General features: G+C 31.7%; 1 protein-coding gene across 1 annotated transcript; it reads right to left on the bottom strand.

The window, feature by feature from the left end:
• Positions 1–217: 217 nt before the first annotated feature.
• Positions 218–2,101, bottom strand: LOC121129285 (uncharacterized). The gene is made up of 3 exons (XM_040724990.2): positions 1,586–2,101; positions 847–1,346; positions 218–777 (listed from the first exon to the last, which is right to left on the bottom strand). Exons 1-3 carry the CDS (start codon positions 1,951–1,953, stop codon positions 479–481), a joined length of 1,167 nt encoding a protein of 388 aa, XP_040580924.1. The 5' UTR covers positions 1,954–2,101; the 3' UTR covers positions 218–478.
• Positions 2,102–21,820: the final 19,719 nt, after the last annotated feature.

Here is a 21,820-nt window from a genome sequence, read left to right as displayed (position 1 = left end):
GAACATTCGTAAAAATAGAACTTTTTCACAAAAATCGATATATAGAAAATGAAACCTTATCATCTAAGATCACACAATCTATTCATTTTATAATACGACGAAATCAGTCTGAAGGAGAGGAATTAAGAGTTTTGTTCACCCTCAAACTTAACTATCACATAATACTCGTTATTACTAAATTTATTTATTGCTGTAAATAAATATGAAGATGAATGTATACATGAGTCCTCGAATCCAAGAGTTTATTCAATGTCCTTTTATTCATTTCACATTATAATTGTATCCAATTTTGTATCTATTAACATTTAACTCTGCGTGTTTTATCTTTTTATATAACTTAACAGTATATATCTTCATTTATTGAAATACTTAAATAAATATATATATATAATCCAATTAGATTTATAATATGTCATAGAATCTAAGCCTCATAGGTACTTGAAATGAACAAATTAAAAAGTACCAAGTAAAATCGTCCTTAATCTATCTTATCTTGATCCTTTGACGATGAAGACGACATCTTGACTTCTTGAATGACAGGTGAACTGTGTGTAAATTTAGAATTATATCGCTGACTAAAAACTTGAATGTAGTAATTTGCCCCATTCCATATAGCTGCAAAGTTGAGTGTGAGGAGATATACTACACTCAAAAAGTAAAAACGATACGTAAAAATGAAACAAAACAAAATTGTCACAAGGATGTAAATAAATTGAAATATAAAAAAAATAGATAAGATTTTGTAATCAAAGACGTCAACTTCATTTCCCATGAGACCTGTAAGTAAAAATATTTAATTTTTAACACATCGAATCCTTAGCTCAACTACAATTCATTCCAACTCACCCCAACGTCTCCAGCTTCTATAGATCCATTGGGCCACCGGGTTCTTCTTGTCAGCAATTAGGTACCGATAAGACGTCACAAGACTCAAATCGTCTTTCAAGTACACAAGCTCTATGTATAGGTAGCCTATTTGCCATAATAAGTACAGGAAAAGTGGAAGTAGAAGTCCCGAAACTAGAGACAGATGGTGAAGGCTCTGATTAGTTTCGTCCCATAATATGATAAAATTCATTAAAGCAGGAAGGATATGTATTCCAAAGCTAGTTAACTTGTCTATACTGTGAAAAACAAGGCTATTGCTCCAGGTAATTATAGCGACTGCCAGAGGACCATGGCTCAGCATGTAGTTAATTTGAAACCAACTTTGACAAAATCCATTTGTCTTTCCGTCAAAACCAAATCCTCCGCAAGTAAAAACGAACAAAACAAATATTAATTGACAAAAATAACAGAAATCTATCATAAAAAATTGGTATTTTTCTTTACGATACGTGAAGAACCTGAAAAAAATAGAGAAATACTTATTTTAATTGAAAAAAGTATTTAATTTTCCTTCAAAATATATTATGTAGTCACATTCTTATAAAATGTTACTCTGTGCAGTTGTTAAAATAACAACTGGAAAATTTCAGAGTGTACTTCATTATTTTAAGAAACGCATACATAAATTGGTAAAAAAAAACCCCCACTAAATATGAATAAGCTCAAAACTTAATTATAAATGTACCTACGAACATACCTAAGAACCAACAAAGAAGAAATGAGTAGAACATAAAGACTTGGAAACCATCTGGGATACGAGAAAAATACCAACTCCACAAAAAAACATAAGCTTACTCCCAGTGAAAAACTCATAGCATCAATCTTCTTAACTTTTTTCCTCACACTTTCTTCGTGAAGAGAGTCACTCACTTTCTTATCTGGGTGCCCTGTCACTGCTTTTCGTAGCTTCCTCACTAATTTATTATGCAGGATCTCATGAGCTTCAATCACCTTAGTAGATACTTCATGTAGAGAAATGGAAAAAGATGGTACACGGAAGCGGTCATCGAGATTATTTCTTAGCTCTTCATCAGAAAAAGACTTCCGAAGAGCGAGGGAATCCATCACACTTATTAGTTATATAGTACAAAAAAGTCCGATGTCGTAATCACAGAAATAGCACTGAATGGTTTTCAAACTTCATCCTTAATATTGAAATTTACGATTCTATCCACACGAGCTACACTTTCTATATTAAACAAGGGAATAGGTGGGAACAGTGCTGTTTTGAGAAGAAGAACAGCTTGACAAAATGAATTATATCAACCTCATCATGGCTCGCCGGGGTTCTACCCACATTTCCTTCTCTTTTCGTATACTGTATGCAGTAATACTAGTATTAGAATGAATCAGAATTATCAATTGATAGGATACAACAAACACGCCGGTCCTTCGTTTATTAGTACCTTCCTAGTAGCTACCTTAAATTGAATTAAAATACTGTATTATACTGTACATAGTATACAAACGAAATGTATACTGTGTTTTTCATAACCTTCAATCATACTCTGTGGAACTCCAACTATTGTAAAATTTTGCAAATCTTATCTAATAATAATCTACTTTTTAATTGTAGTTTAGAGTTCAAAGTATATGGGCGGCCGCAGTAGTTGGGCTGGAGGGCTGTAGTCCCCCATTTTTTATTAGAAAATTAAATACTTCAATTTTTTCCCCAAAAATATTAGTATTTCAAAACTAATTTAATTTGTGAAATTTTTTTACCACAAAAAAAAATTAACTTTCTGTGAATGACTGGATTTTTGAAATTTTTCTCCAAAAAGTTTAATACTAATTTTTTTTTTTTCAAAAATGTTATATATTTGAAGTTCTTTGAAAAAATTAAATTTTTTGCAAACAGCTGTGGATTTTCGAAAAAAAATTAATTTTCCATTTTTTTTCCTACTAATTTCAAATCTTTGATTTTTTTTCGAAAAGAATTTATTTTCTAATGTTTTTCCTCAAAATTTCAATTCTTTTAATTTTTTTTTCCAAAAAATTCCAAAAACAAAGCCCTGCCAAAAAAGAAATAATAATTGTCCTGTGGACGTCCCTGAAGTAGTCACATGTAATCCTATTGTAATGGGCGAGTCAAAAGAACATCTTGAAAATAGTCTTGCAAAAGAATGGATAGGTTTTTTTCATTGCAAACTTATATTTATTTCTAATTTGCCTCTCCACTCTCACAAGGCTCTTTCCACCCACTTTGTTTAGAGTTCTCTTGCATGGGCTCTCATGGACTTGAGGGGATTGGCCTATGCTATTTTATTTAGCTCCCCCGGATACTGTTTGGCCTTTTTTTTAGAGATCCCTTCTTTCTCTCCAACGTTTTGGACTTGCCGATGACGTAGACGGTGCTCCTGGAGAAACCTAGTCCTTGGAGTTCGCGAACGAAAATTTGTCGATCACATTCATTTGTAATTTTCTGGAATTGTAGGTGAGCTAGAGAGTAGATAGTTTGCTATGAAACCAACACCAACCAAACCAAAACCCCTACTGATCCCATCATGAATTTACGTACAAGTAAGAATACCCTAAATTGTTTTTTGGCCGGCCAGAATTCGAAGGACTGCTTCTGGTCAAAGCTCCTTGCCAGTAATAAAAATCCTCCAAAAATGATCAAAATTTGATGAAAAAAATATTCGTACAAGTTTGTATAAAAGAAAAACTTATTTCATTGGAAAAAAAAACCGGTTGTTGAGTTAAAAACATGTAAATTTAGTTAATTCATTTATATAATCCATGTGTTGTAGAAAATATAATAATACCGCGTATGTTGTGTGCAAATTCTTACGAAAAAGGGGTGGAAAGGCTCTCATTTCTTATGTAATAAATACAAAGTATAATTTGCAAGAAAGTATGAGCTAAAAAGAACGATTTCTTTTGTAAAATGTTCAAGAGGTAATAGGAACTTTAAAGATTTTGTGCCTTCCAACAAAAAAAAATATTTTCTATATAGTACTCAAATATCCACTTTAATCACTATATATAAACCGATATGCTGATCTCAAACAGCTTCTAAAATCCAAATTAGAAATAAATATAACATTACTTACTTACTACATAATTAAATATATGTTCTTTTGATTGATGATACTTGTAGATTCCTTCTAAAAAAATAGCATCATATAATGCAAATTATTTAATTATTGTCATGGCTTCAGGAACAAAACTATCCAGGAGCATTTTTTTATTTGGATGTCCGGGTGATATACCCTGTAATATTTTGCAAATCCTTGAAATAATTGTCTCTAATTTATAAAGTATTTGGGAGAGGACAAGCATCCAAATAATTAAACTACATGAAAAAGATAAATTTGCAAAGTCGATCGAGTGATAAATATGTTATTGAGTTTTTGGGGAAATTGTCCAAAAATTTTGATATTGCTTTATGTTGTTGCTACAAAAATAAGAAAATTAGTTCTTTTAAAATTAAAAACTGTAATTGGAAGGCATTTAGATCAATCCCAAAGGATGAATTTATTTTCTTCATGGATCAGAACTTTTCAATGAAGTCAAGAAATGTTACTTCCATTGACAAGGAAGCAAGACAATCCTATAAAGAAAAGTATGACTAATTTGTTCGAAATAAAGCAAGGAAGGACCAAGATTCTAAAAAAATCAATAAAAAAAAATCAATAACAAATTTTGTAACAAGAAAAGTCTTATCAACAAAATGAGTTTTTTAATAAATAAGATATTAATTCGGATTATGGGAGTCCTTTAAGTAATGAAGTAAGTGAAACTGTGAAACCGAGGAATAATGTTGAGCTCCAAGAATGAAGCCATATTCTAGTCAGATATGGACTTTCAGTTCGTTTGGTTGTAGCATTTGGCAATACATTATTAAGAGATCAGAAGGTTGAAACTCTCCAAAATTAGCTTTCAGTTACAAAGGTTTGCAAGCACGTACAAAATTATCGAATTAAGGTTCATCAAAACTTTAAAGAAAGAAAAAAGTCGTATATATGATGTTTGATGGGCGCCAAGATCTTACAAAATGTCTACTGGATCTGAAAAGCCTTAAATTATGGAGGAGCCTATATCAGTGGCTATAGAACCTGGAGCAAAATATATAAATCATTTCTCACTTATTTTTGAAAAAGCAGAGCAATTTGCAAATGAATTGTTTTCATTTATAGCTGAATCCGGAAGTCTTGATTCAATTAGAGCAATTGTTAATGATGGGACCGCAGTTAATACAGGGCACAAAGGGGGTATAATTAGACTTATGCAACAGAAACTAAATCCTCCATCACAATGGAATATTTTTCTACTTCATTTCAATGAGTTAACTTTCAAAAAGCTCTTTGAACTTAATGATGGAAAGTTAAGTGGACCAAGAACTGTTTAAAGGAGTATTGGGGACCTTTGTATGAAACATCACTTGTCATATGGATCCAACAAAATTTCAATCTAAAAAAGGGTATGTTACAATCATAAATGAATCTAAATAGAGCAAATTTAGTAGGGATCAAAAGTACTTCATGGAAATTTGCTTAATTCTTCAAAATGGGCCAGATTCGGTAACCTACTTATTTCTCAAAACATCCTGGGGCAGTTCACAATGCAAGATGGATCATGAAAGTATCAATTCTCTTGAGGATTTACGTCCAAACAAAAAATCCATCAAAATAACTCAAGAGATTGGTCGTCATAATTCTTAATATTTATGCTCCAAAAGGAGTATCTTCATACTAAGTATTGTTCTAAAGTATTTTTATTTCCTTTAAAGTTTTAAGTACTTTATTTGATTCGTATATAGAATATACGCAGGAATTTCGTCAACATCATCATGAAGGATAGAAAAAGGAGAGAAACTGGATCAATGAAGCAATACATAAAACCCAAGGATCACTTGAACTTAAATGCAAATAGTTATTCGGAGTTAGTAGACTTATCTACCATTCTAAAAAGTTTTCTAACCAAACCTCCGTTAACCTTTGACATAACACATGATAAACTTCTGAAATGTGTAGAAGGAAAAAATTTGGATCTACCCAAAACCCCTCGTCATTCTCAAAAAGTAGAAAGATGGGTTGGAACAACTACTCGACAAGCTAAACTGAAAAGACACCAAAGATCGCTAATGATTAATTATTCAAGGTCAGAATTATACAAAGATTTTCAAAAGTCAGACTTTACAACTTTTGCTCCAAATAAATAAATCTAGCTAATTTAGTTGTATTGTATGGACATTTATTTTAATCAAAACTAACTATTGAATTGATTATGTTTAAACAGTCTGAATTTTACTAAAGAAAACACAAGACAACAAGAATCGATTTTATTTATAAAATAAGTTTTTCTTTTCATACAAATTTGTACGAAATTTTTTTTTCCATCAAATTTTGATCATCTTTGGAGGATTTTTATTACTGGCTGGAAGCTTTGACCCGAAGCAGCCCTTAGAATTTTGCCTGACCACAAAATATTGCAGGGTATTATTCCTTATACTTAATTTCCTGCACACATAGTACACTCTCTACTCTATAGCTGTTGCGCAAGTCCAGAATATGACACTTGAATGTGATCGACAAATTTCCATTCGTATACTCCATACAGTTGGGCGTCTCCAGGAGTACCGTTAGGAAGTCCAAAACGTTGGAGAGGGAAAAGGGCTCTCACAAAAAGGCCAAACTGGATCTGGAGGAGCTAAAAAAGATAACCACGGCTAATCCCCTCATTACTCGAGGAAGAAAAAATACTGAGCTGCTTGGATCTTCCATGAATAATGATTTGATTGGCACAAAAAGAGGAAGTTAGCACTAGAAGAAAAATCTCTTCAAAGACTCCCAGTGGATCATCAATGAAATCAGGTGTATAGCATACGTTGGAGGTTTTTTTTTTTATGTCCGACCTCTTTTGTATAAAAAAAAAAATGTATATGTTTTCTGTGGTCTTCCTAAATATTAACTCTCTGGTCTAGAATATACGTATGAGGGAATTGATTAAATATATTTCCTTTCTGAATTGACCCGATGTAGTTGTTCTTTGCGACACAAGATCAAGTATGAAGGATTATTATGGTTTTAATGAGCGATACATTCTGTTTGAATCTTTGGAAGGCCACACTAAAAGAGGTGTTTCTATATTGGTAAAAGAAAACTTGTCACCCAACATGAGGTATGCACATCTGAGCGATAATCTATGCTACATGGTCATAAAACACTGAGGCTCCAATATTGATATCTTTGGAATATATGGCCTAATGAAGACTATCAAGAATTCAATTTGAAGTTCTTCAAACTTTAATCAGTATCGTGAATACAATTATTACTGGTGACTTAAATTTAAAACTTAAAAAGACGAATACTACTGCAAATGGAATAGTGAATCCAAAACGTCCTAACCAATAAAGAAAATTATGATGGAAAAAAATATTATTGACTGCGCTGCTGCACTCGAAAAATACAACTTACCCACCTTTTCTACTAATACACGAAATAAAAACTTGACTTTATCGAAGCATTGGAAGATATGATCCTGTTATTCAGACTAATACCAGAACTCGCTTCAAACAAGGCTCTTCTACACTGAATGAATTAGAAAGTATGGAAAACACATGGAAGAAGATTGCAATTGACTACTACATAAGATAAGTAGTCATAAGAAAAGTACAAATACTCAATATAATCAAAACGGGCCCAAGTATTGAAACTAAATAAGAAATAAGTCTTCTTATAAGTAAAAAATTTTGAGTCACTTGTTCGGAAACAAAATTTAAAAAAATTGAACTGGGAAGAAAAGGCAAAAAATTCCGAATAGAAGTGAGAATTTTTTTTTTTTATGGGTCTGGAGGATAGAATGTTCTACTCCGATAAAAAAACTGGAGAAGAGCCATTCAATGATCAACAATATAGTTGTTTATTATTTCGAAGAGTTTTATCGTTGTAGAAAATGCAAAAATTAAGTAGTTTGCACTAAATATACACTTAACAATGGAAATTTCGCGGATTAAATCAAAAAACAAATCCCAACTGTTTTTATTATTTCTGAGGCAGAAGTAGAATTTTTTATACAAAACTGTGCCAAAAAAGGACAATCTTCCAGAAAAAAATCTTTGTTCAGAACTTGAGACCATTTTAAAAAAAGTTATTCGAATTTATTATTATGGATATCAACGATGGATTACTCATAACTACTACAAAAAAGAAAAGGATACAAAATTTGTTAGTAGCCTTAGACCAATAACTCTCCAAAATACTCTTTACAAAATTTTAACATATGTCTAAAGTATTTCTACCATAACAACTAAAGGAGACACTACCTGACATATGACATACCTCTCAACGGGTCTTCGTTACAGGGAAAATAGTTGAAAATACTATTACTAATCTTCAAATGACCTTTAAAAATGAAAAGAAAAGCTAGTATTGTGGCAATTCATTTTAAAAAGGCATTGGACACCATTTCTCATCGCCATGTTATGGAAAACCTGAAAGCAAAAGTTTTGGAGATATTATGGTTAGGGCATTAACGAGAATACCGGTCAAATCTGTAACAAGGTTATGCTACAAATGCGATGTCTTTCAATGTTGGCCGAAGATGTAAGCAGAGACACCTGTTCGAGCAATTCTGTTTATTATTGCAGTAGATCCATTTTTAGGGCTATAGACAGTAACAGACTAATGCAGAAGACCAGAGTACGTGGAGGAAAATCATTATATGATTATGCTGATGATACCACAGCCATCATTAATGCTGGAAGAGTCCTCACCATTGCTGCAATAATAGAAATGTTTCAGACCTTGTCTTGGTTTGAAAGACTCTGGGAATCTATGAAGATAAGGCATAAATCGTCTTCAGAATCTAAACTATTTTAAAAACTTGTTTTCATTCGTGAAAATTTAGATCAGCGTTTCAGGGGCAACAATTGGTAACAAGGATTCTTCAAGCAACAAAGAAACTATTTTGAAAAAGATTGACTTCCATACCACAAGTATAAAACATCGAGGCTTTCATCGATGGGAACGTATGTACGTGTGGAATAGATACATAATCTCTTAAGTTATTCATATTATTAAAGTCACAAGCTATGACGAAATGGTATGCCAAAAAGTCTATAGTTATTTTCGATCCTTTTTAGATCTCAGAAAAGGAGGAACATTTCTTGCAAACGAATATATACACCAAAGGAACTTGGAGGATTAGAGACTTTGAATTTGGGAAGGTACTTCAGGCGGAATGGATTTTGGAGTGTCTAAAAGAATACTTTATGTGGAAAATCTCAGTACCTCTCAAGGTCTTAGGACAGGATCGTGCTATTAATGTTCTACAACCAATCATTCTGCATCTTATCAGTTGCAAATTTTTGAGTTATATTCTTTGTGATGTTGAATGGATTCTACAGAAAATTGAGTTATATCTTGGTCAAGATATACCTCTAAGAGGCTAAACATTACAGATTCCTGAGTATTTAAAAAAACATTACAAATGTTAACAACGTAGGGAATCTTGGAAAATGTAACGAACTTTTGGCTAAGATACAGTATCAGAAAATCGTTTTTGACATGAAGATATGAACCCTAATAAACTAAAACTGAAAAAAGAATATAGCTTCCTTTTTGAGAGTATAAGACCTTAGATCATTCTGGAAAGGATCTGAAATGAAATTAATTGAGAGTCTTGGGAGACGAAGAGGTCAAAATGTAGCTGGAAAGCAAATTTGTCGAGGCTTTACGAACCCCATTTTGTCTCCAGTTGAAAAGTCGTTTACTTACAGAGTTTGTACAGGTACACTTGAAAGGTCTTCTAGTATGAAACCGGAGGAGTAGTGTTTTTTCTGTAAGATGGATAAGGAGACTACATTTGCTCCTTTGCTCTCCGGGTAGCTTTTAACGTCGTTGCAAAAAAGGTGGAATAATCTTTTGGAGGAAAAAGTATAAGGGACTACTTTTTCTATAAAAAAAGATAATACATTATGCTGTTATAACGAAAGTACCATATTACCTTTAGTCACCTAAAGCAAATAAAGTCGTCACAAATATCCCGGTAGAAAATATTGTGAAGGAATATATTACTATCGATGGTTAGTACTCGTTTAAAAAAAAATATATACAGCTTTTAGTTTTTTTTTGTGATTCTTTTTATTGCCACTTATTTATTAAGGATAATTGACTGTTCTGTAGGTTATTAAAGTTTTCGTTTTGTTTGTTTGTTAAAGTTGTACCGCAATAAATTGTAATTAAAAAAACAAAACATTTTTGGATTAGTTCTAATATTAGACGGAAGCTTTGACCAGAATCAGCCTTTCGAATTCTGACCGAAAAAAAATATTGCAGTGTATTCTTACTTATACCTAAATTAAGGTTGTGATCAGTTTGGATTTTAGTTTGGTTGAAGTTGGTTTTATATTACACAATCACAAGGGAACTCAGATTTATTTTTTGCTTTGGGCTAATTGTTGATGGTTTAATATATAGAAATATGTATTAATTTCAATCACTCAACCTTCATTAATTATTGAGTGAGTAATTGTTCAGATTTCAAACGAATACCACGTATAGGTTAAAACTTTATTTTTAGTCTTTAATGTTGAAACATTCCTTTGTTTCTATCAGTGGAGTTTAAGCCTCAACTAAGATCATATCCATGAATAAGGTACCGCTAGTCTTTGAGTCCTTCCAAATTAGACTTATGATCCCAGATCCTTGACTTCTTACTTTTTTGTCCTTCCTTCTAAATATTGTTCTCTCTTTATTTCCTCATATTTTTTTTTCTTCTCCTTCTTCTGAACCACAAAGCTAAAGACTAAAGATACATTTTATACCCATAATAAAAAGACATCAACATGCAATGAATGTCTCATACCCTAAAACCTCCAAAAAGCAAAATTATCTTCGTCGAAAATGTTGGTGACAAAATTAATTGATTGTATTAAGACAGTCTGACTTCCTTAATTATCTCATTTCTATGAATGAATTTTCATTGGATATAAGATTAAAGCTAAAATATATACATAAATAGAATAAAATTGATTATTATCCTTATAAAAGTCACATAAAAAGTTAACATGCATATGTTTTCCATAGATCTTTGACGTCAGTCTAAGCCGCATAGTTTTTACAGTCCTAGAAATGATATATTTTTTAATTGAAGAAAAATGGACTCTTTACTCAATCGATATATAAAGAAGATCCACGCCCCTAACAGGGGGGGGTTGAGGCGTATATAAATGTATTAGTAGTGTTGTATCAGGTTGATAAATTATTGAGTCGAGTAGTTAATTTTGTATTTATTTGAAGTGGTAATACTTTGGAGTAATAACAAAAGAGAATCTCAAAATCAATTCTCTACTTGAGTTTACAGTTTAACGTTTCATTATATTTACTCTGACTAGGCTATTCTAAAGCATTTAATCAAGCTACGCACGCAACTCGACCGTTACGTTGAGGGGATAGTATGGTTAATATTTTTAATTGTTTTTTTGTTTTTTTGCAAGATGTTGCCTTTTCTATGACGACATTCTATTATTTATCTAAAGTTTTCAACTTTTCGGACAACAAATATTATTTCCATGAACAAGATTAAAGGCCGATGCTGTTCCAACTATATCCTCTGAGTTTAAACAGGAATCTGATCATAGCTTCGGCATTAAAGAAAAGGAAAAGACATGCTTGATAGGAGCATGGAATATTGTTAAATCAAAGATAAGAAGACATCCCCATTTGGAACTGGTAGCAGGAGAGAATCCCTGACCACAAACCCACAAACATATAAGGGTATATACGACTTCCTAAAAGAATAAGGCGAACCAAAGAAATAGAAAGGAAAGATTGAAGCCGAACCCTCCCAAGTAGTCCCTTTTATGCCCCTAATAAGGCATCAATAAGATTGTCATCTCAGACTCTAAGTAACTTATAATGGTGTTCAAATTTAAGAAATTCACACTCTCCTAGCCCCCGGGGTTGTATCCTCCAGGCTACTTCCGAGTTTGGCATCCCTTTTTCTGACAGAGGTTGGAACCAGGAGATAAAATTACACATGTATTTACCTAAAAGCATAACTTTTACGCAAATTATTCGGAAATTTGCCTGTACCTTCTTTGAAGAATAATTTTATACTTACAAAGATAAAATCAGGAGAAATGAAGGTACCACTTCAGCATCGTTATTGTAAGGTGAGTAGTTTTATTGCAGTTCAAAACATAATTTATGTTATTAAGGCCCCAATTCCTTCGTATCTTCTTAGATATATGAATTTTGTATTTCCTTGAAGGGATCTCTCGCTCTTGTTGTCTGCCAATGTATATTCTGGATTTTCTTTTTCGGTGTCTATTTTTCCCATAGAATTTGATTTGTGGTGTACAATAGGCTGCCAATCAAATCACGGAGATGAGAGCTCAGAAATTGAAATACGAGACGTTATGGAGAAAGAAGCAAAGTTGGCATTTATAAAAGCAAGGAAAATTAATTTAAATATTAATTAAGGATGAAGATGTACGAAGAAAAATATAGCTGCAACAAGCTATCCCTTTATGAGTATAAAGGACAACTGAAAGACGATGAAAAAACAGTGTAGAAGATTGTGCAAGACTATTACAACAAAATATTTGATGGATCTGAAAACCCTAATAAAAATTCAAAATTTGATTTCAAGGTTAAAGTATCCAAAATCCCCTGGCCAATCTGGAATAAGTTCAAAATTTTATAAAAAGTTTCCTCATACAATCCCTATTTTAACTAACTACTTTAATGAAATCTTACAAAAAGAATCTCTTCCCGATGAAATGAAGGAAGGAATTATAGTACTCTTTAAAAAAAAAAAGGTAAAACACAAATTATGTGAAGAAATTGAGACCTATTACACCTTTAAATGTAATCTATAAAATTTTATCTGGATTAATCGTCGAAAGAATGACCCCAATTCTAGAAGAAGTTTTATTTAGTTTAAAGTTTGGTCTTACAAAAAATAGATCAATCAGCAATGTATCGATATCCGTTCGAGAATAGATAAGATGGAAGGACCAAAGAAATAAAAAGATGGCAACAGTTTTTATTGATTTTACAAGAGTATTCGATACAATATCGCAACGATCATATAATTCATCAGCTCCATACTTTAAATATACCTCTAGGATATGTGAATCTGATAATATTTTTCTCATAAGGATAAAAAACAGAACTTGCCTTCTGTGGAGGAGTAAATATAAATATCGGAAGAGGGTGCCCACAAGGAGACCCCCCCTAAGCCCAGTACTATTTAACTTGGCAATAAGATCACTACAAATAAGAACTGATGATGGTACGAACATAAACGGGAAAAAATATGTAATTGTTTTTTTTATGAAGACGACGCCACGTTCCTATTTGACGAAAATAACATGGAAAAAAGTATTAATAACTTTATTAGTATATTAGAGGAGTTAGATGCCTAAGGGACCGAAAGCAAATTGGAAGAAATCTACATTTATGACAACTACGCGAGAAAAAACAGTTTTGAATAACTTGGAAATGCAGGAAAAAAAGGAGGTGGATCTTTTGGGAATTATAGGGAACAAATGAAGTACATAGGAAAGGGATTTCACTTATATGGAATATTCTCTTCGAAAATGGATAATATCCGTCAAATAGCACAATCTGAACCTAATAAACTGTGTTAAATAAAATATTAATTCTTTCATTGAACCAATGGTTCAAGGTAACAAACTAAACCCTTACGATAAGTCAAAAATATGTGAAAATGAATACGTAAAGCGATCTAAAAACATAAAGAACGACAGAACATACGTGGAAAAATATAAAGGTGGACTTGGAGCGATCAATTTAGATGCTTACTGGATATTGGTGGCATGTTCGATGACAAGAAAAAAAACATCCCAAAAATGATGGGGTCTTGTACAATATACAATAAAGGTTAGGACCATCCTCTTTGGGCAGACGCAATGAAGAATATAAGGAAAAATAAACAGGTGCCGTTATCTTCGTTCAAGAATATAGATAAAATTTACTTCCCTATCAGTAAGGTGAATACTGAAAGTAGAAAAGGAAAAAGGACTGTCAAGGAATTAATCTCATCAAACGAGATAACTGATCCAGCCATAGCACTATTGAAGTTGTAGATAACTTGAGATATAAAAATGAAGTAAGAAATAAAGCCACAAATTATTCTAACCAATTAATGAGGGGTAACATTTTGGAGGGAAGAGGAAGTAAAATGAATTTTTGGCACCCTTTAAAAAAGGCCTGGAATTGAGATAGGCAAGCTGATAAATTTCTACTATAGAATCTATGACAAGGATCTAACTTCGAGCCAAATGCTAACAGATATATAAAATTGCATCAGGATCATTCTATGGAAATATGTTCAAGTGTTCTGGATGTGAGGAAGCAATAAAAAAATCAATTACCCACTATCTAGGAGAATGTTATAAATGCATTAAACCACAATTCACGTCACCTTTTGCCCTCTTTTCGGTCTGAAAAAACGAGCATTCCCTTTACAGACCAATATTGAGCTGTACCAACTTCTGATTTAACTTAAGGAATTTCCATCAAATTCTCCACCTCCAGAGAAAGACAACAAATTCTTGCATAAAGTATTTAAAGACGGAGCCTTGAAGTTTGAAGTCTAATAAAAAGGGGTTACTTAATCAAACCCAGAGTCTCTTCTGACAAAGAAACAACCGGTTCTTTGTCCCAAACAGAATGACAGAGACTTGCTGCGATTTGGGATATTTTTCCTTCTATATTGTCAAGTCCAGAAGCTTTGTCATCTCGGTGAACATGATTTATACATACAGTCCAATATTATTGTATGTAAAGATAGAACAAGACGCCAATTTTGGTCTAGGAAATCTGCTCCTAGAGCATCTCAATATACCCTGATATGTATGCTGGAACACACACAAAAAAAAAGATTTCGGATTTGTACTAACTTGATTATTTAGAATATTTTTTTCAATTCTTTGAGCAGAAATTCTTGTTTTGACATTTTTTTCACAATTTAATTTGTGAAATTTTGTATTTGGTTCTATTTTTGTATACGTATACGTCAAGATAACAATAGCTTGGGAGAATACCTAAAAAGGCAGGGAAAATATTGGAAAAATGATAAAAAACAAGCATTTTATAATATCTGGGGCACAATTGAAATGGAAACAAATAAAGGGCTAATAACATATTTATACAAATTAAAGCCCTGGTTATTGGCTTTGATTTGATCATACAAATATTTGTGCTATACGATAAGCAGTTGCGAAGCTATATTCAAAAGAATACAAATAATCCTGTTTTTAGCCTTTTTTCAAAGGTACCAACAATAAATTTTCAAGGTCCATGAAGCAGGGATCCAACACGTCTAAAAATAGCTATCATTCAGAAGTAGAATCAGATGAAATCTGTCAATCTGTAATAGAAAATTACAATAATATATCCTACCATATTTAATTTGAGTAATTGACAATCGTAGCCATATTGATAGTGGAAGCTCAATATTCTAAAAATTTAAAATGTCACAAAAATTAAGACGATATCGATGCTGAAGACTAAAAATAAATTTTATAACTTATGCAAGCAATCATCAAATTTTTTATGCAAATCTAAATCTAAGTCAATAGGCAACAATATATTCAATAGATAAGTTATATATTTTGAGTATGACTAGTATATTTAGTTTCTATTTACCTTGGAGAAGTGGAAAAAGTTAAATATTAAAAAGAAAAATTAATATTTGAATTTTATTTTTCGAAAAACTTAATTTAGAAATTTTTTGTGAATAATAATGGAATTTTTTTCAAAAAAAATTAAAATTTTTGCATTAAAAAACACAGCAATCCAAGTACATAATCACCGCATAAAAGAGGAAAGACCTAAGAAAACCAATAGCCAACAACAAAATAAAGTGCAAATTTTTATACTAACGTAAAGTTAAAAGCTCGGCTCAAATAGACACAACACTAATTTTGCATGATTATCTAGAACATCCATCTGCATTGTTCTGTTGTTCAATTAGTCATTGATCTTCAATCATTTCAATTATTGACTTTTGACGTAAAAGTTTTAAATGTACATCTTACAAGTATTTTATATTTAGAGCTGTGGAAAATATCCCCTAAACACGTGCTATTATAATTTAGTTGGCATTCCTAACAATGTTATAAATTTTCCAAATCTGTTATCTTGGGGACGCGAAAATTGGTCCAATTTTGTCTATCTTATGTATTTAGCTATTGATGAGGAATCACCAAAGAATAAAGACAGTATGCTCATGATTGACAATGAGTAACACTGATGATTTGTTGGAGAGTTATACCAGTTAATTCATTAAAATCTGAACATTTACTAATTGAAAGTTGAGGAATTGAAATTAATGCATATTTCTACATATTAAAGAGTAAGAAAATTAGTAACAAAACAAAACAAACCTGATATCTCTAGCTTACGTAAAAGTCAAGAAAATGACACTTGAACTTGATTGACAAATTTCCATTCACGCGCTCCAAGCTGCCGGGCATCTCCAGGGTAACCGTCTATGTTGTTAGCAAGTCTGAAACGTTGGGTAGGAAGAAAGACTCTGTCCAAAAGGCCTAACTGGACCCGGACGGGTGAAAGAAAACATCCCAGGTCGATCCCCTAAAGTTCACGTGGGGCCATGCAAGAGATCTCGGGGTTTCACACCAAACTGTCCAGAGAGCTATAAAAAAAGTGTGTAAAAAGAGCTTTGTGAGGGTGAAGAGACCACTTTTGACACCAGTTATGAAAAAAAAAACTCATTTTTCCAGTTGCAAGTCTCTTTAAAATAAGTATTTTGAAATATTTATTTAACTTTTGCCCCCCCCTTAGACTGCATATTTTGGATGCATGTCGAAGGGAAGGCCTGGAGTGTCTGTGATTCAGTTCCGAGGCTATCAAAGTAATTGTTAGCAAGCACTTGGCGCCATGACAGACGACTACATCCGGAGTGGGTGCTAGGACTATCACCACTAGCTGGAAACCATCGTCATCATTGCTGCTAAGGGAAGCTACATTAACGATTAAGAGAGCTCAGTCACACATCTATTTATAGTTCTAATTTTGTAGAAATTCTATTGTTAATTAATTAATTAGAACTTGTTGAATTTTAAAATTCAAAGTGTTCACATTTTAATAGAAAGAGAGAAAATGGAGGCGGTAGAAATTAAATGGTGTGAAATGAAATCCCTCTTAAGAGTGGGATCCCGAATTCGGGATCGGCGTTCATCAATGGAGAAGAGTTCATATGTGGGAGGAAAACTCTGGCAACGATGTCTCCACTGAACTGCCCCTGGTTACTAGGATTTGATTTTGTCAGGATTTGCTTCGATGACTCCCTTGAATGTCGGTCTTTTGGAATCCCTCACTCACTTGTGTTCTGGAAGGAGTCATTTTGTGTCCATGGAGCTTGAAATAAGCATGCAGTAGACTATAACTACTGAATTTTAGAGTCAATGTTAAATATAAATCTATTTTCTGAGTTGAATCTTGTATCAGTGATGATGAATGGAGGTGTGCTGCAGAACAGAAATTGTAGCTAACTGTTATTCACTTGATCCTTTTGGATGGATCTAAGGAGCAAGGGAGAAGAAACCCTTGATACATGAAAACAAAATTTCCAGATTACGACTCGTACTTACAAAGATTAGAAAATATGAAGATCCAATTCGAATATAAACTTCTATTGAGCCTTTTGACTGACGTCATATATTGACTTATAATTGAAAGAGACGTCATTTTAGTGGCTCAAAGTTGATATTTTTACTACATAAAAGGGACAAATTTCCACTAAACATTGATTAAACTCCATCAATTAGCTATATAAATGAGGAAAAAAACTTGTTACATGAATTGAATATTATTGATGCCAACAATATACACTGATATTAAATTATAATCAAAATAATATGTACTGAAAATCCCTATGAAAAGTCTAAATATGTGCAATTGTTATTCTTTTTTGAGCGATTTGGGATTACATAAGTCGGATATTAAATAAAAATATATTACTCCTTCTATTGTAATAGTTAATCTTTATCTTCAACACAGAAATACGAATGTAAAATAATATAGTGGCATATATTTAATAAATTTTATAATATGTGTATATATAAAATATAGTTTGTATGTGTATGTCTGTGTCCTTTATGGGTGCCTACAATGTTGAACTTAGGAAGCTAAAAATTTTGATGGTACCTCTGTTAAACCTGATCAAGATATGACAGTGTGCCAATTTAAGGGGTCATATAAGAGGGCTTATTGAATACACAAAACACGAAAAAAAGAAATTGAGCTCCAGGAGACTATATAATGGGTTAAGTTATAAATAAAAAAGTTACTTGCGACTCAAAAAATATCTGAAAGAATAAAAAAAAATTCTAAATTTATTCAAAATCCAAAAAGTTATGGGCAAAAAAAGAAAAGTGTAAAAATTGCATTTTTGTTTCTTTCAGGAAAAAAAAACAGATTTCCAATGAAATTTGGGATTCGTAGAATAAAAGAGAGTTTGTAGAAATTTATCAGGAAATTCGTTTGCATATAAGTTTGACTCATAAAGTTGGATGTTTAACGAAAATATTGGTCGTTTTCTGAATAATTTTTTAATTTTTTGTCATTTTTCCTACCGCTTTTTTTTTTTTTTTGCCGCGGTTTTTTCTCCTGTTTTCCTAAAAAGTCAACTTTCAATTATTAAAAAGAAAAGACAATAAGTGATACATTTCAGATATTATAATTTAGAGTCAAATTGTACAACAAAATATTTTCAACTTTCGGAACATTTTATGACATAATTTCTGCAATATTTGCAAAAATGCACTAATTATTGAGGGTTACTTTTTCGACGACATTATTATCCATAACTTTCTTTTTGCAAGTACGAAAAAAATATTTGTAGGCTTGTGTTCTGTTATACTATTTTGTTTTTTACAAAATTAACAAAAAACTTTTGTGCAATTGTCTTTGCAAATTTCGATTAGATCGTTTTTTGACAAAAATAAAAGATGGAATTTTCATTTAAACAATTTTTTTCATAAATATGTGTTATTTAAAGTTTATAGTACAACTTTTTTTTTAAATTCATAATAATATATATATTTTAATGATTGCCCGCACTGAAGGTGTCAAAACTTTAAAAAGAAATAATATTGGCAATATGATTTCTCACTCGCTCTATCACCCAAGATTATCTCTGGTCATACTAATTAGCTTCAATTTAATATAATGTAAACTTGACGTTCGAATATTTTTACATTTTATAACTCAATAAATAATTTGCTCGTGACGTCTGAGTTGTTTTTTTAAAGTTCGAATTCAGACTGGTTGAGAGAATCCTCATTTTCTGACCTAAGTGCTCATGAGTAAAATTGTTACTATATTTATTTTTTACCACATTCATCACAGAGAAACCTTATTAGGAAAACTATGTTTATATGAACAAACATTTAAATTCAATTGCTTATAATGATGGACAAAATTCATAGAGTCCACTAGGTTCACAATGTTGATTAAATTAATTAAAAAATATAATAAAACAAACTAGTTTTATAGTCAAACTATATTAAATTGGAATTTTTAATTTTTACGAAAAAAAATTTAAAAAAGATATTTCAAACATTAAATATTTCCAAACAAATTTCAAAAATCCATCATTTCTTCCTCAATCTATTCTGTTATTACTGAACTGTTTAATTAGAGTCTACAGCATTAATTTCTTATTTATTAAAAGAAACCCCGTAATAAGTGTCCCTTCTTTCTTCATGTCTTAGTCAGATTCTGGAGACATCAAGAAAAGCCAGTCCCTCTCCCTGATTGTTACTCAGTAGCTTTCATTAATCCTTTTCTCGAATATTCCTTGTAGCTTTGATGACTTCCGGCAACCCACAATGAGGTGAGAGGACGGATACAATTTATTTTTGCAGAAGCTACATTTTCTTTCTTTTACCGGGAGTGTTTGGCATTCATAAAGTCAGAAACCGTCGCAAATCGGTATCGAAACACTAATTCAAGTATGTGAAGGGGTTATTTAAAATACGTTTTGCATTATTAAGAATGGACTCTGTTTTTTTCCACATATATATGGGCTTATTATGCCTTAAACTCCTTGCTATTACCATTTTAAGCAATCTGATGGGGCCTATACAAAGGCCAAGAGACAAGGAATGTGGGGGTTTATAACAGCTTTGGTTATCTTTGTGAGATATGTCAAAGCTTCCAGACGTGATCTCTTGTGGATATGTGGAGTCGTTCTTTTACATGGTAGACCCAATGCTCGTAGTAATATATTTTAATTCTAAGTGCCCAGAAGTCATCACGAAGAATTAGCCTCTTAACCCAAGAGAGATTCAATGGTTTTCAGCTTGCTTCAGGATTTAGGTAACCTAGTCCCCAGTCTCTTATGGGAACCTCTAACCGGCATTGTGATATATCCGGTCTCTTTTTGGTTCGATAAGAAATCCTCTCGAATCTTGTTCATTTTTTTTTTTTTTTTTTTTGGAAATATCCCCTTTCAAAAGAGTGTACTTATTAAGATGAATTACTTTTGGGGATAATTATGGAGTGTCATATCTTAATTTTATGTAAAAGATTCAGGAGAAGTGATTAATATTAGTTATATATGTTTTCTAGTTTTAACAAAATTAATCACTCATTTTTTTTTATAGCTCCCTTAGGTTGGAATGTTTCAATGTTGACACTTAAGAGATAAATAACACTTTGGACGTGAGGATCACTCTTTTTTCGAGATTAACCTTGAGTCCCGAGACCTATTAAAACTTTCCGGTGTGATAAATACTTCTATGATCGAGCTTGTTAAGATCTTTGCAGAGACCTCCATGACGGTTGTGAGGTCATCTGCATATCAGAGTGATTTATAAGCTTTATGATCATATTGAAATCCCTTAATTTTTCTATTTTTTATTTTTCTTGTCGTCGACATCTAACAGTAATGAGAAATAGAGATGGGGATAAACTATTCCCAATTTTAAAAATTAATTTTATCGGATTTTTTTTTTTTTTTTTTTTTGATTTAAAATTTAATTTTTTGAAAAAAAATTTCAAAGAATTGAATTTTAAGGAAAAAAATTTCAAAATCCACACCTTTTTACAAAAGCTAAAATTTTGGAAAAAAATCCAATATTCAAAATTTCAAAAAAACACAGATCTATATACAAAATATTAAATTATTTGGAAAAAAAAATTCAAAAATCCATTGTTATTCACAGGAAATTAAATTTAAAAAAAAATTAAAATATAGAATTTTTTGAAAAAAAAAATCAAATGTTAAATATTTTAGTCATAGTCAACAATTCCTTAATAGGGAACTGGAGGGGCTACACCCCCTCCAGTCCCCCCTACGGATAATTTTGTAGTTGTTAAGGAGCACAACCATTGTTTAGGGTATGACGCTATAGTTCCAACACTGGGGGTGGATCTTATTTTATACAAGTTAAGTTATTTGAAAAAGGTAAAAAGGTATTCCTTTTACTTTTCATAATCTTTTTTGCTAAGTTTCTTTAAAAAAAACAAGCTTAGATCATCTGAGGCAAGAGTAACGAAACTACGTTCTGCCACGTCAGTTCCTCCGGTCCGCCGACAGTATTTGAATTTGCTCAATAAAACGTGTGGAACAGAAAACTTTGTGACAAAGTTTTAATTTGAGCATTATGAATAGAAGACTAAAAGATTTTGATTGCTCTGTTCTTAAATTTAGTATTTTTGTAGTGTATTCTATGCGTATTATCTTTTAAATATTTATTGAGTATTTTTGTCCTACATGTATTTCGAGAAATATACATTCATAGTAAAATCCGAATAAAGGAAACTTCTACTTTGTAAATGAAAAGTTGACTTTATCTAGATTTTCTTATATACGAAGTATTTAAAAAAACTACAATTTTGGAAGTTTACCTAGTGGCCTTTAAAATCTGAACCTTTTGAGTTTTAAACTTCAAAAAGGTATAATTTATAAATAAATAATAGAAAAA

The sequence above is a fragment of the Lepeophtheirus salmonis genome, chromosome 14, assembly GCF_016086655.4.
Source record: "Lepeophtheirus salmonis chromosome 14, UVic_Lsal_1.4, whole genome shotgun sequence".
In the NCBI taxonomy this organism is placed as follows: domain Eukaryota; kingdom Metazoa; phylum Arthropoda; class Copepoda; order Siphonostomatoida; family Caligidae; genus Lepeophtheirus; species Lepeophtheirus salmonis.
The sequence above is the reverse complement of the archived record's forward strand: the minus strand, read 5'-3'. Positions and strand labels throughout refer to the sequence as shown.

Excerpts from the sequence above, each read along its gene's own strand:
- LOC121129285 (XM_040724990.2), bottom strand. The coding sequence starts at position 1,953 with ATGGATTCCCTCGCTCTTCGGAAGTCTTTTTCTGATGAAGAGCTAAGA. Across the intron at positions 1,347-1,585 it reads TCTTCTTTGTTGGTTCTTAG|GTTCTTCACGTATCGTAAAG; the intron begins GTATGTTCGTAG and ends TATTTTTTTCAG. Across the intron at positions 778-846 it reads TAGAAGCTGGAGACGTTGGG|GTCTCATGGGAAATGAAGTT; the intron begins GTGAGTTGGAAT and ends TTTTACTTACAG.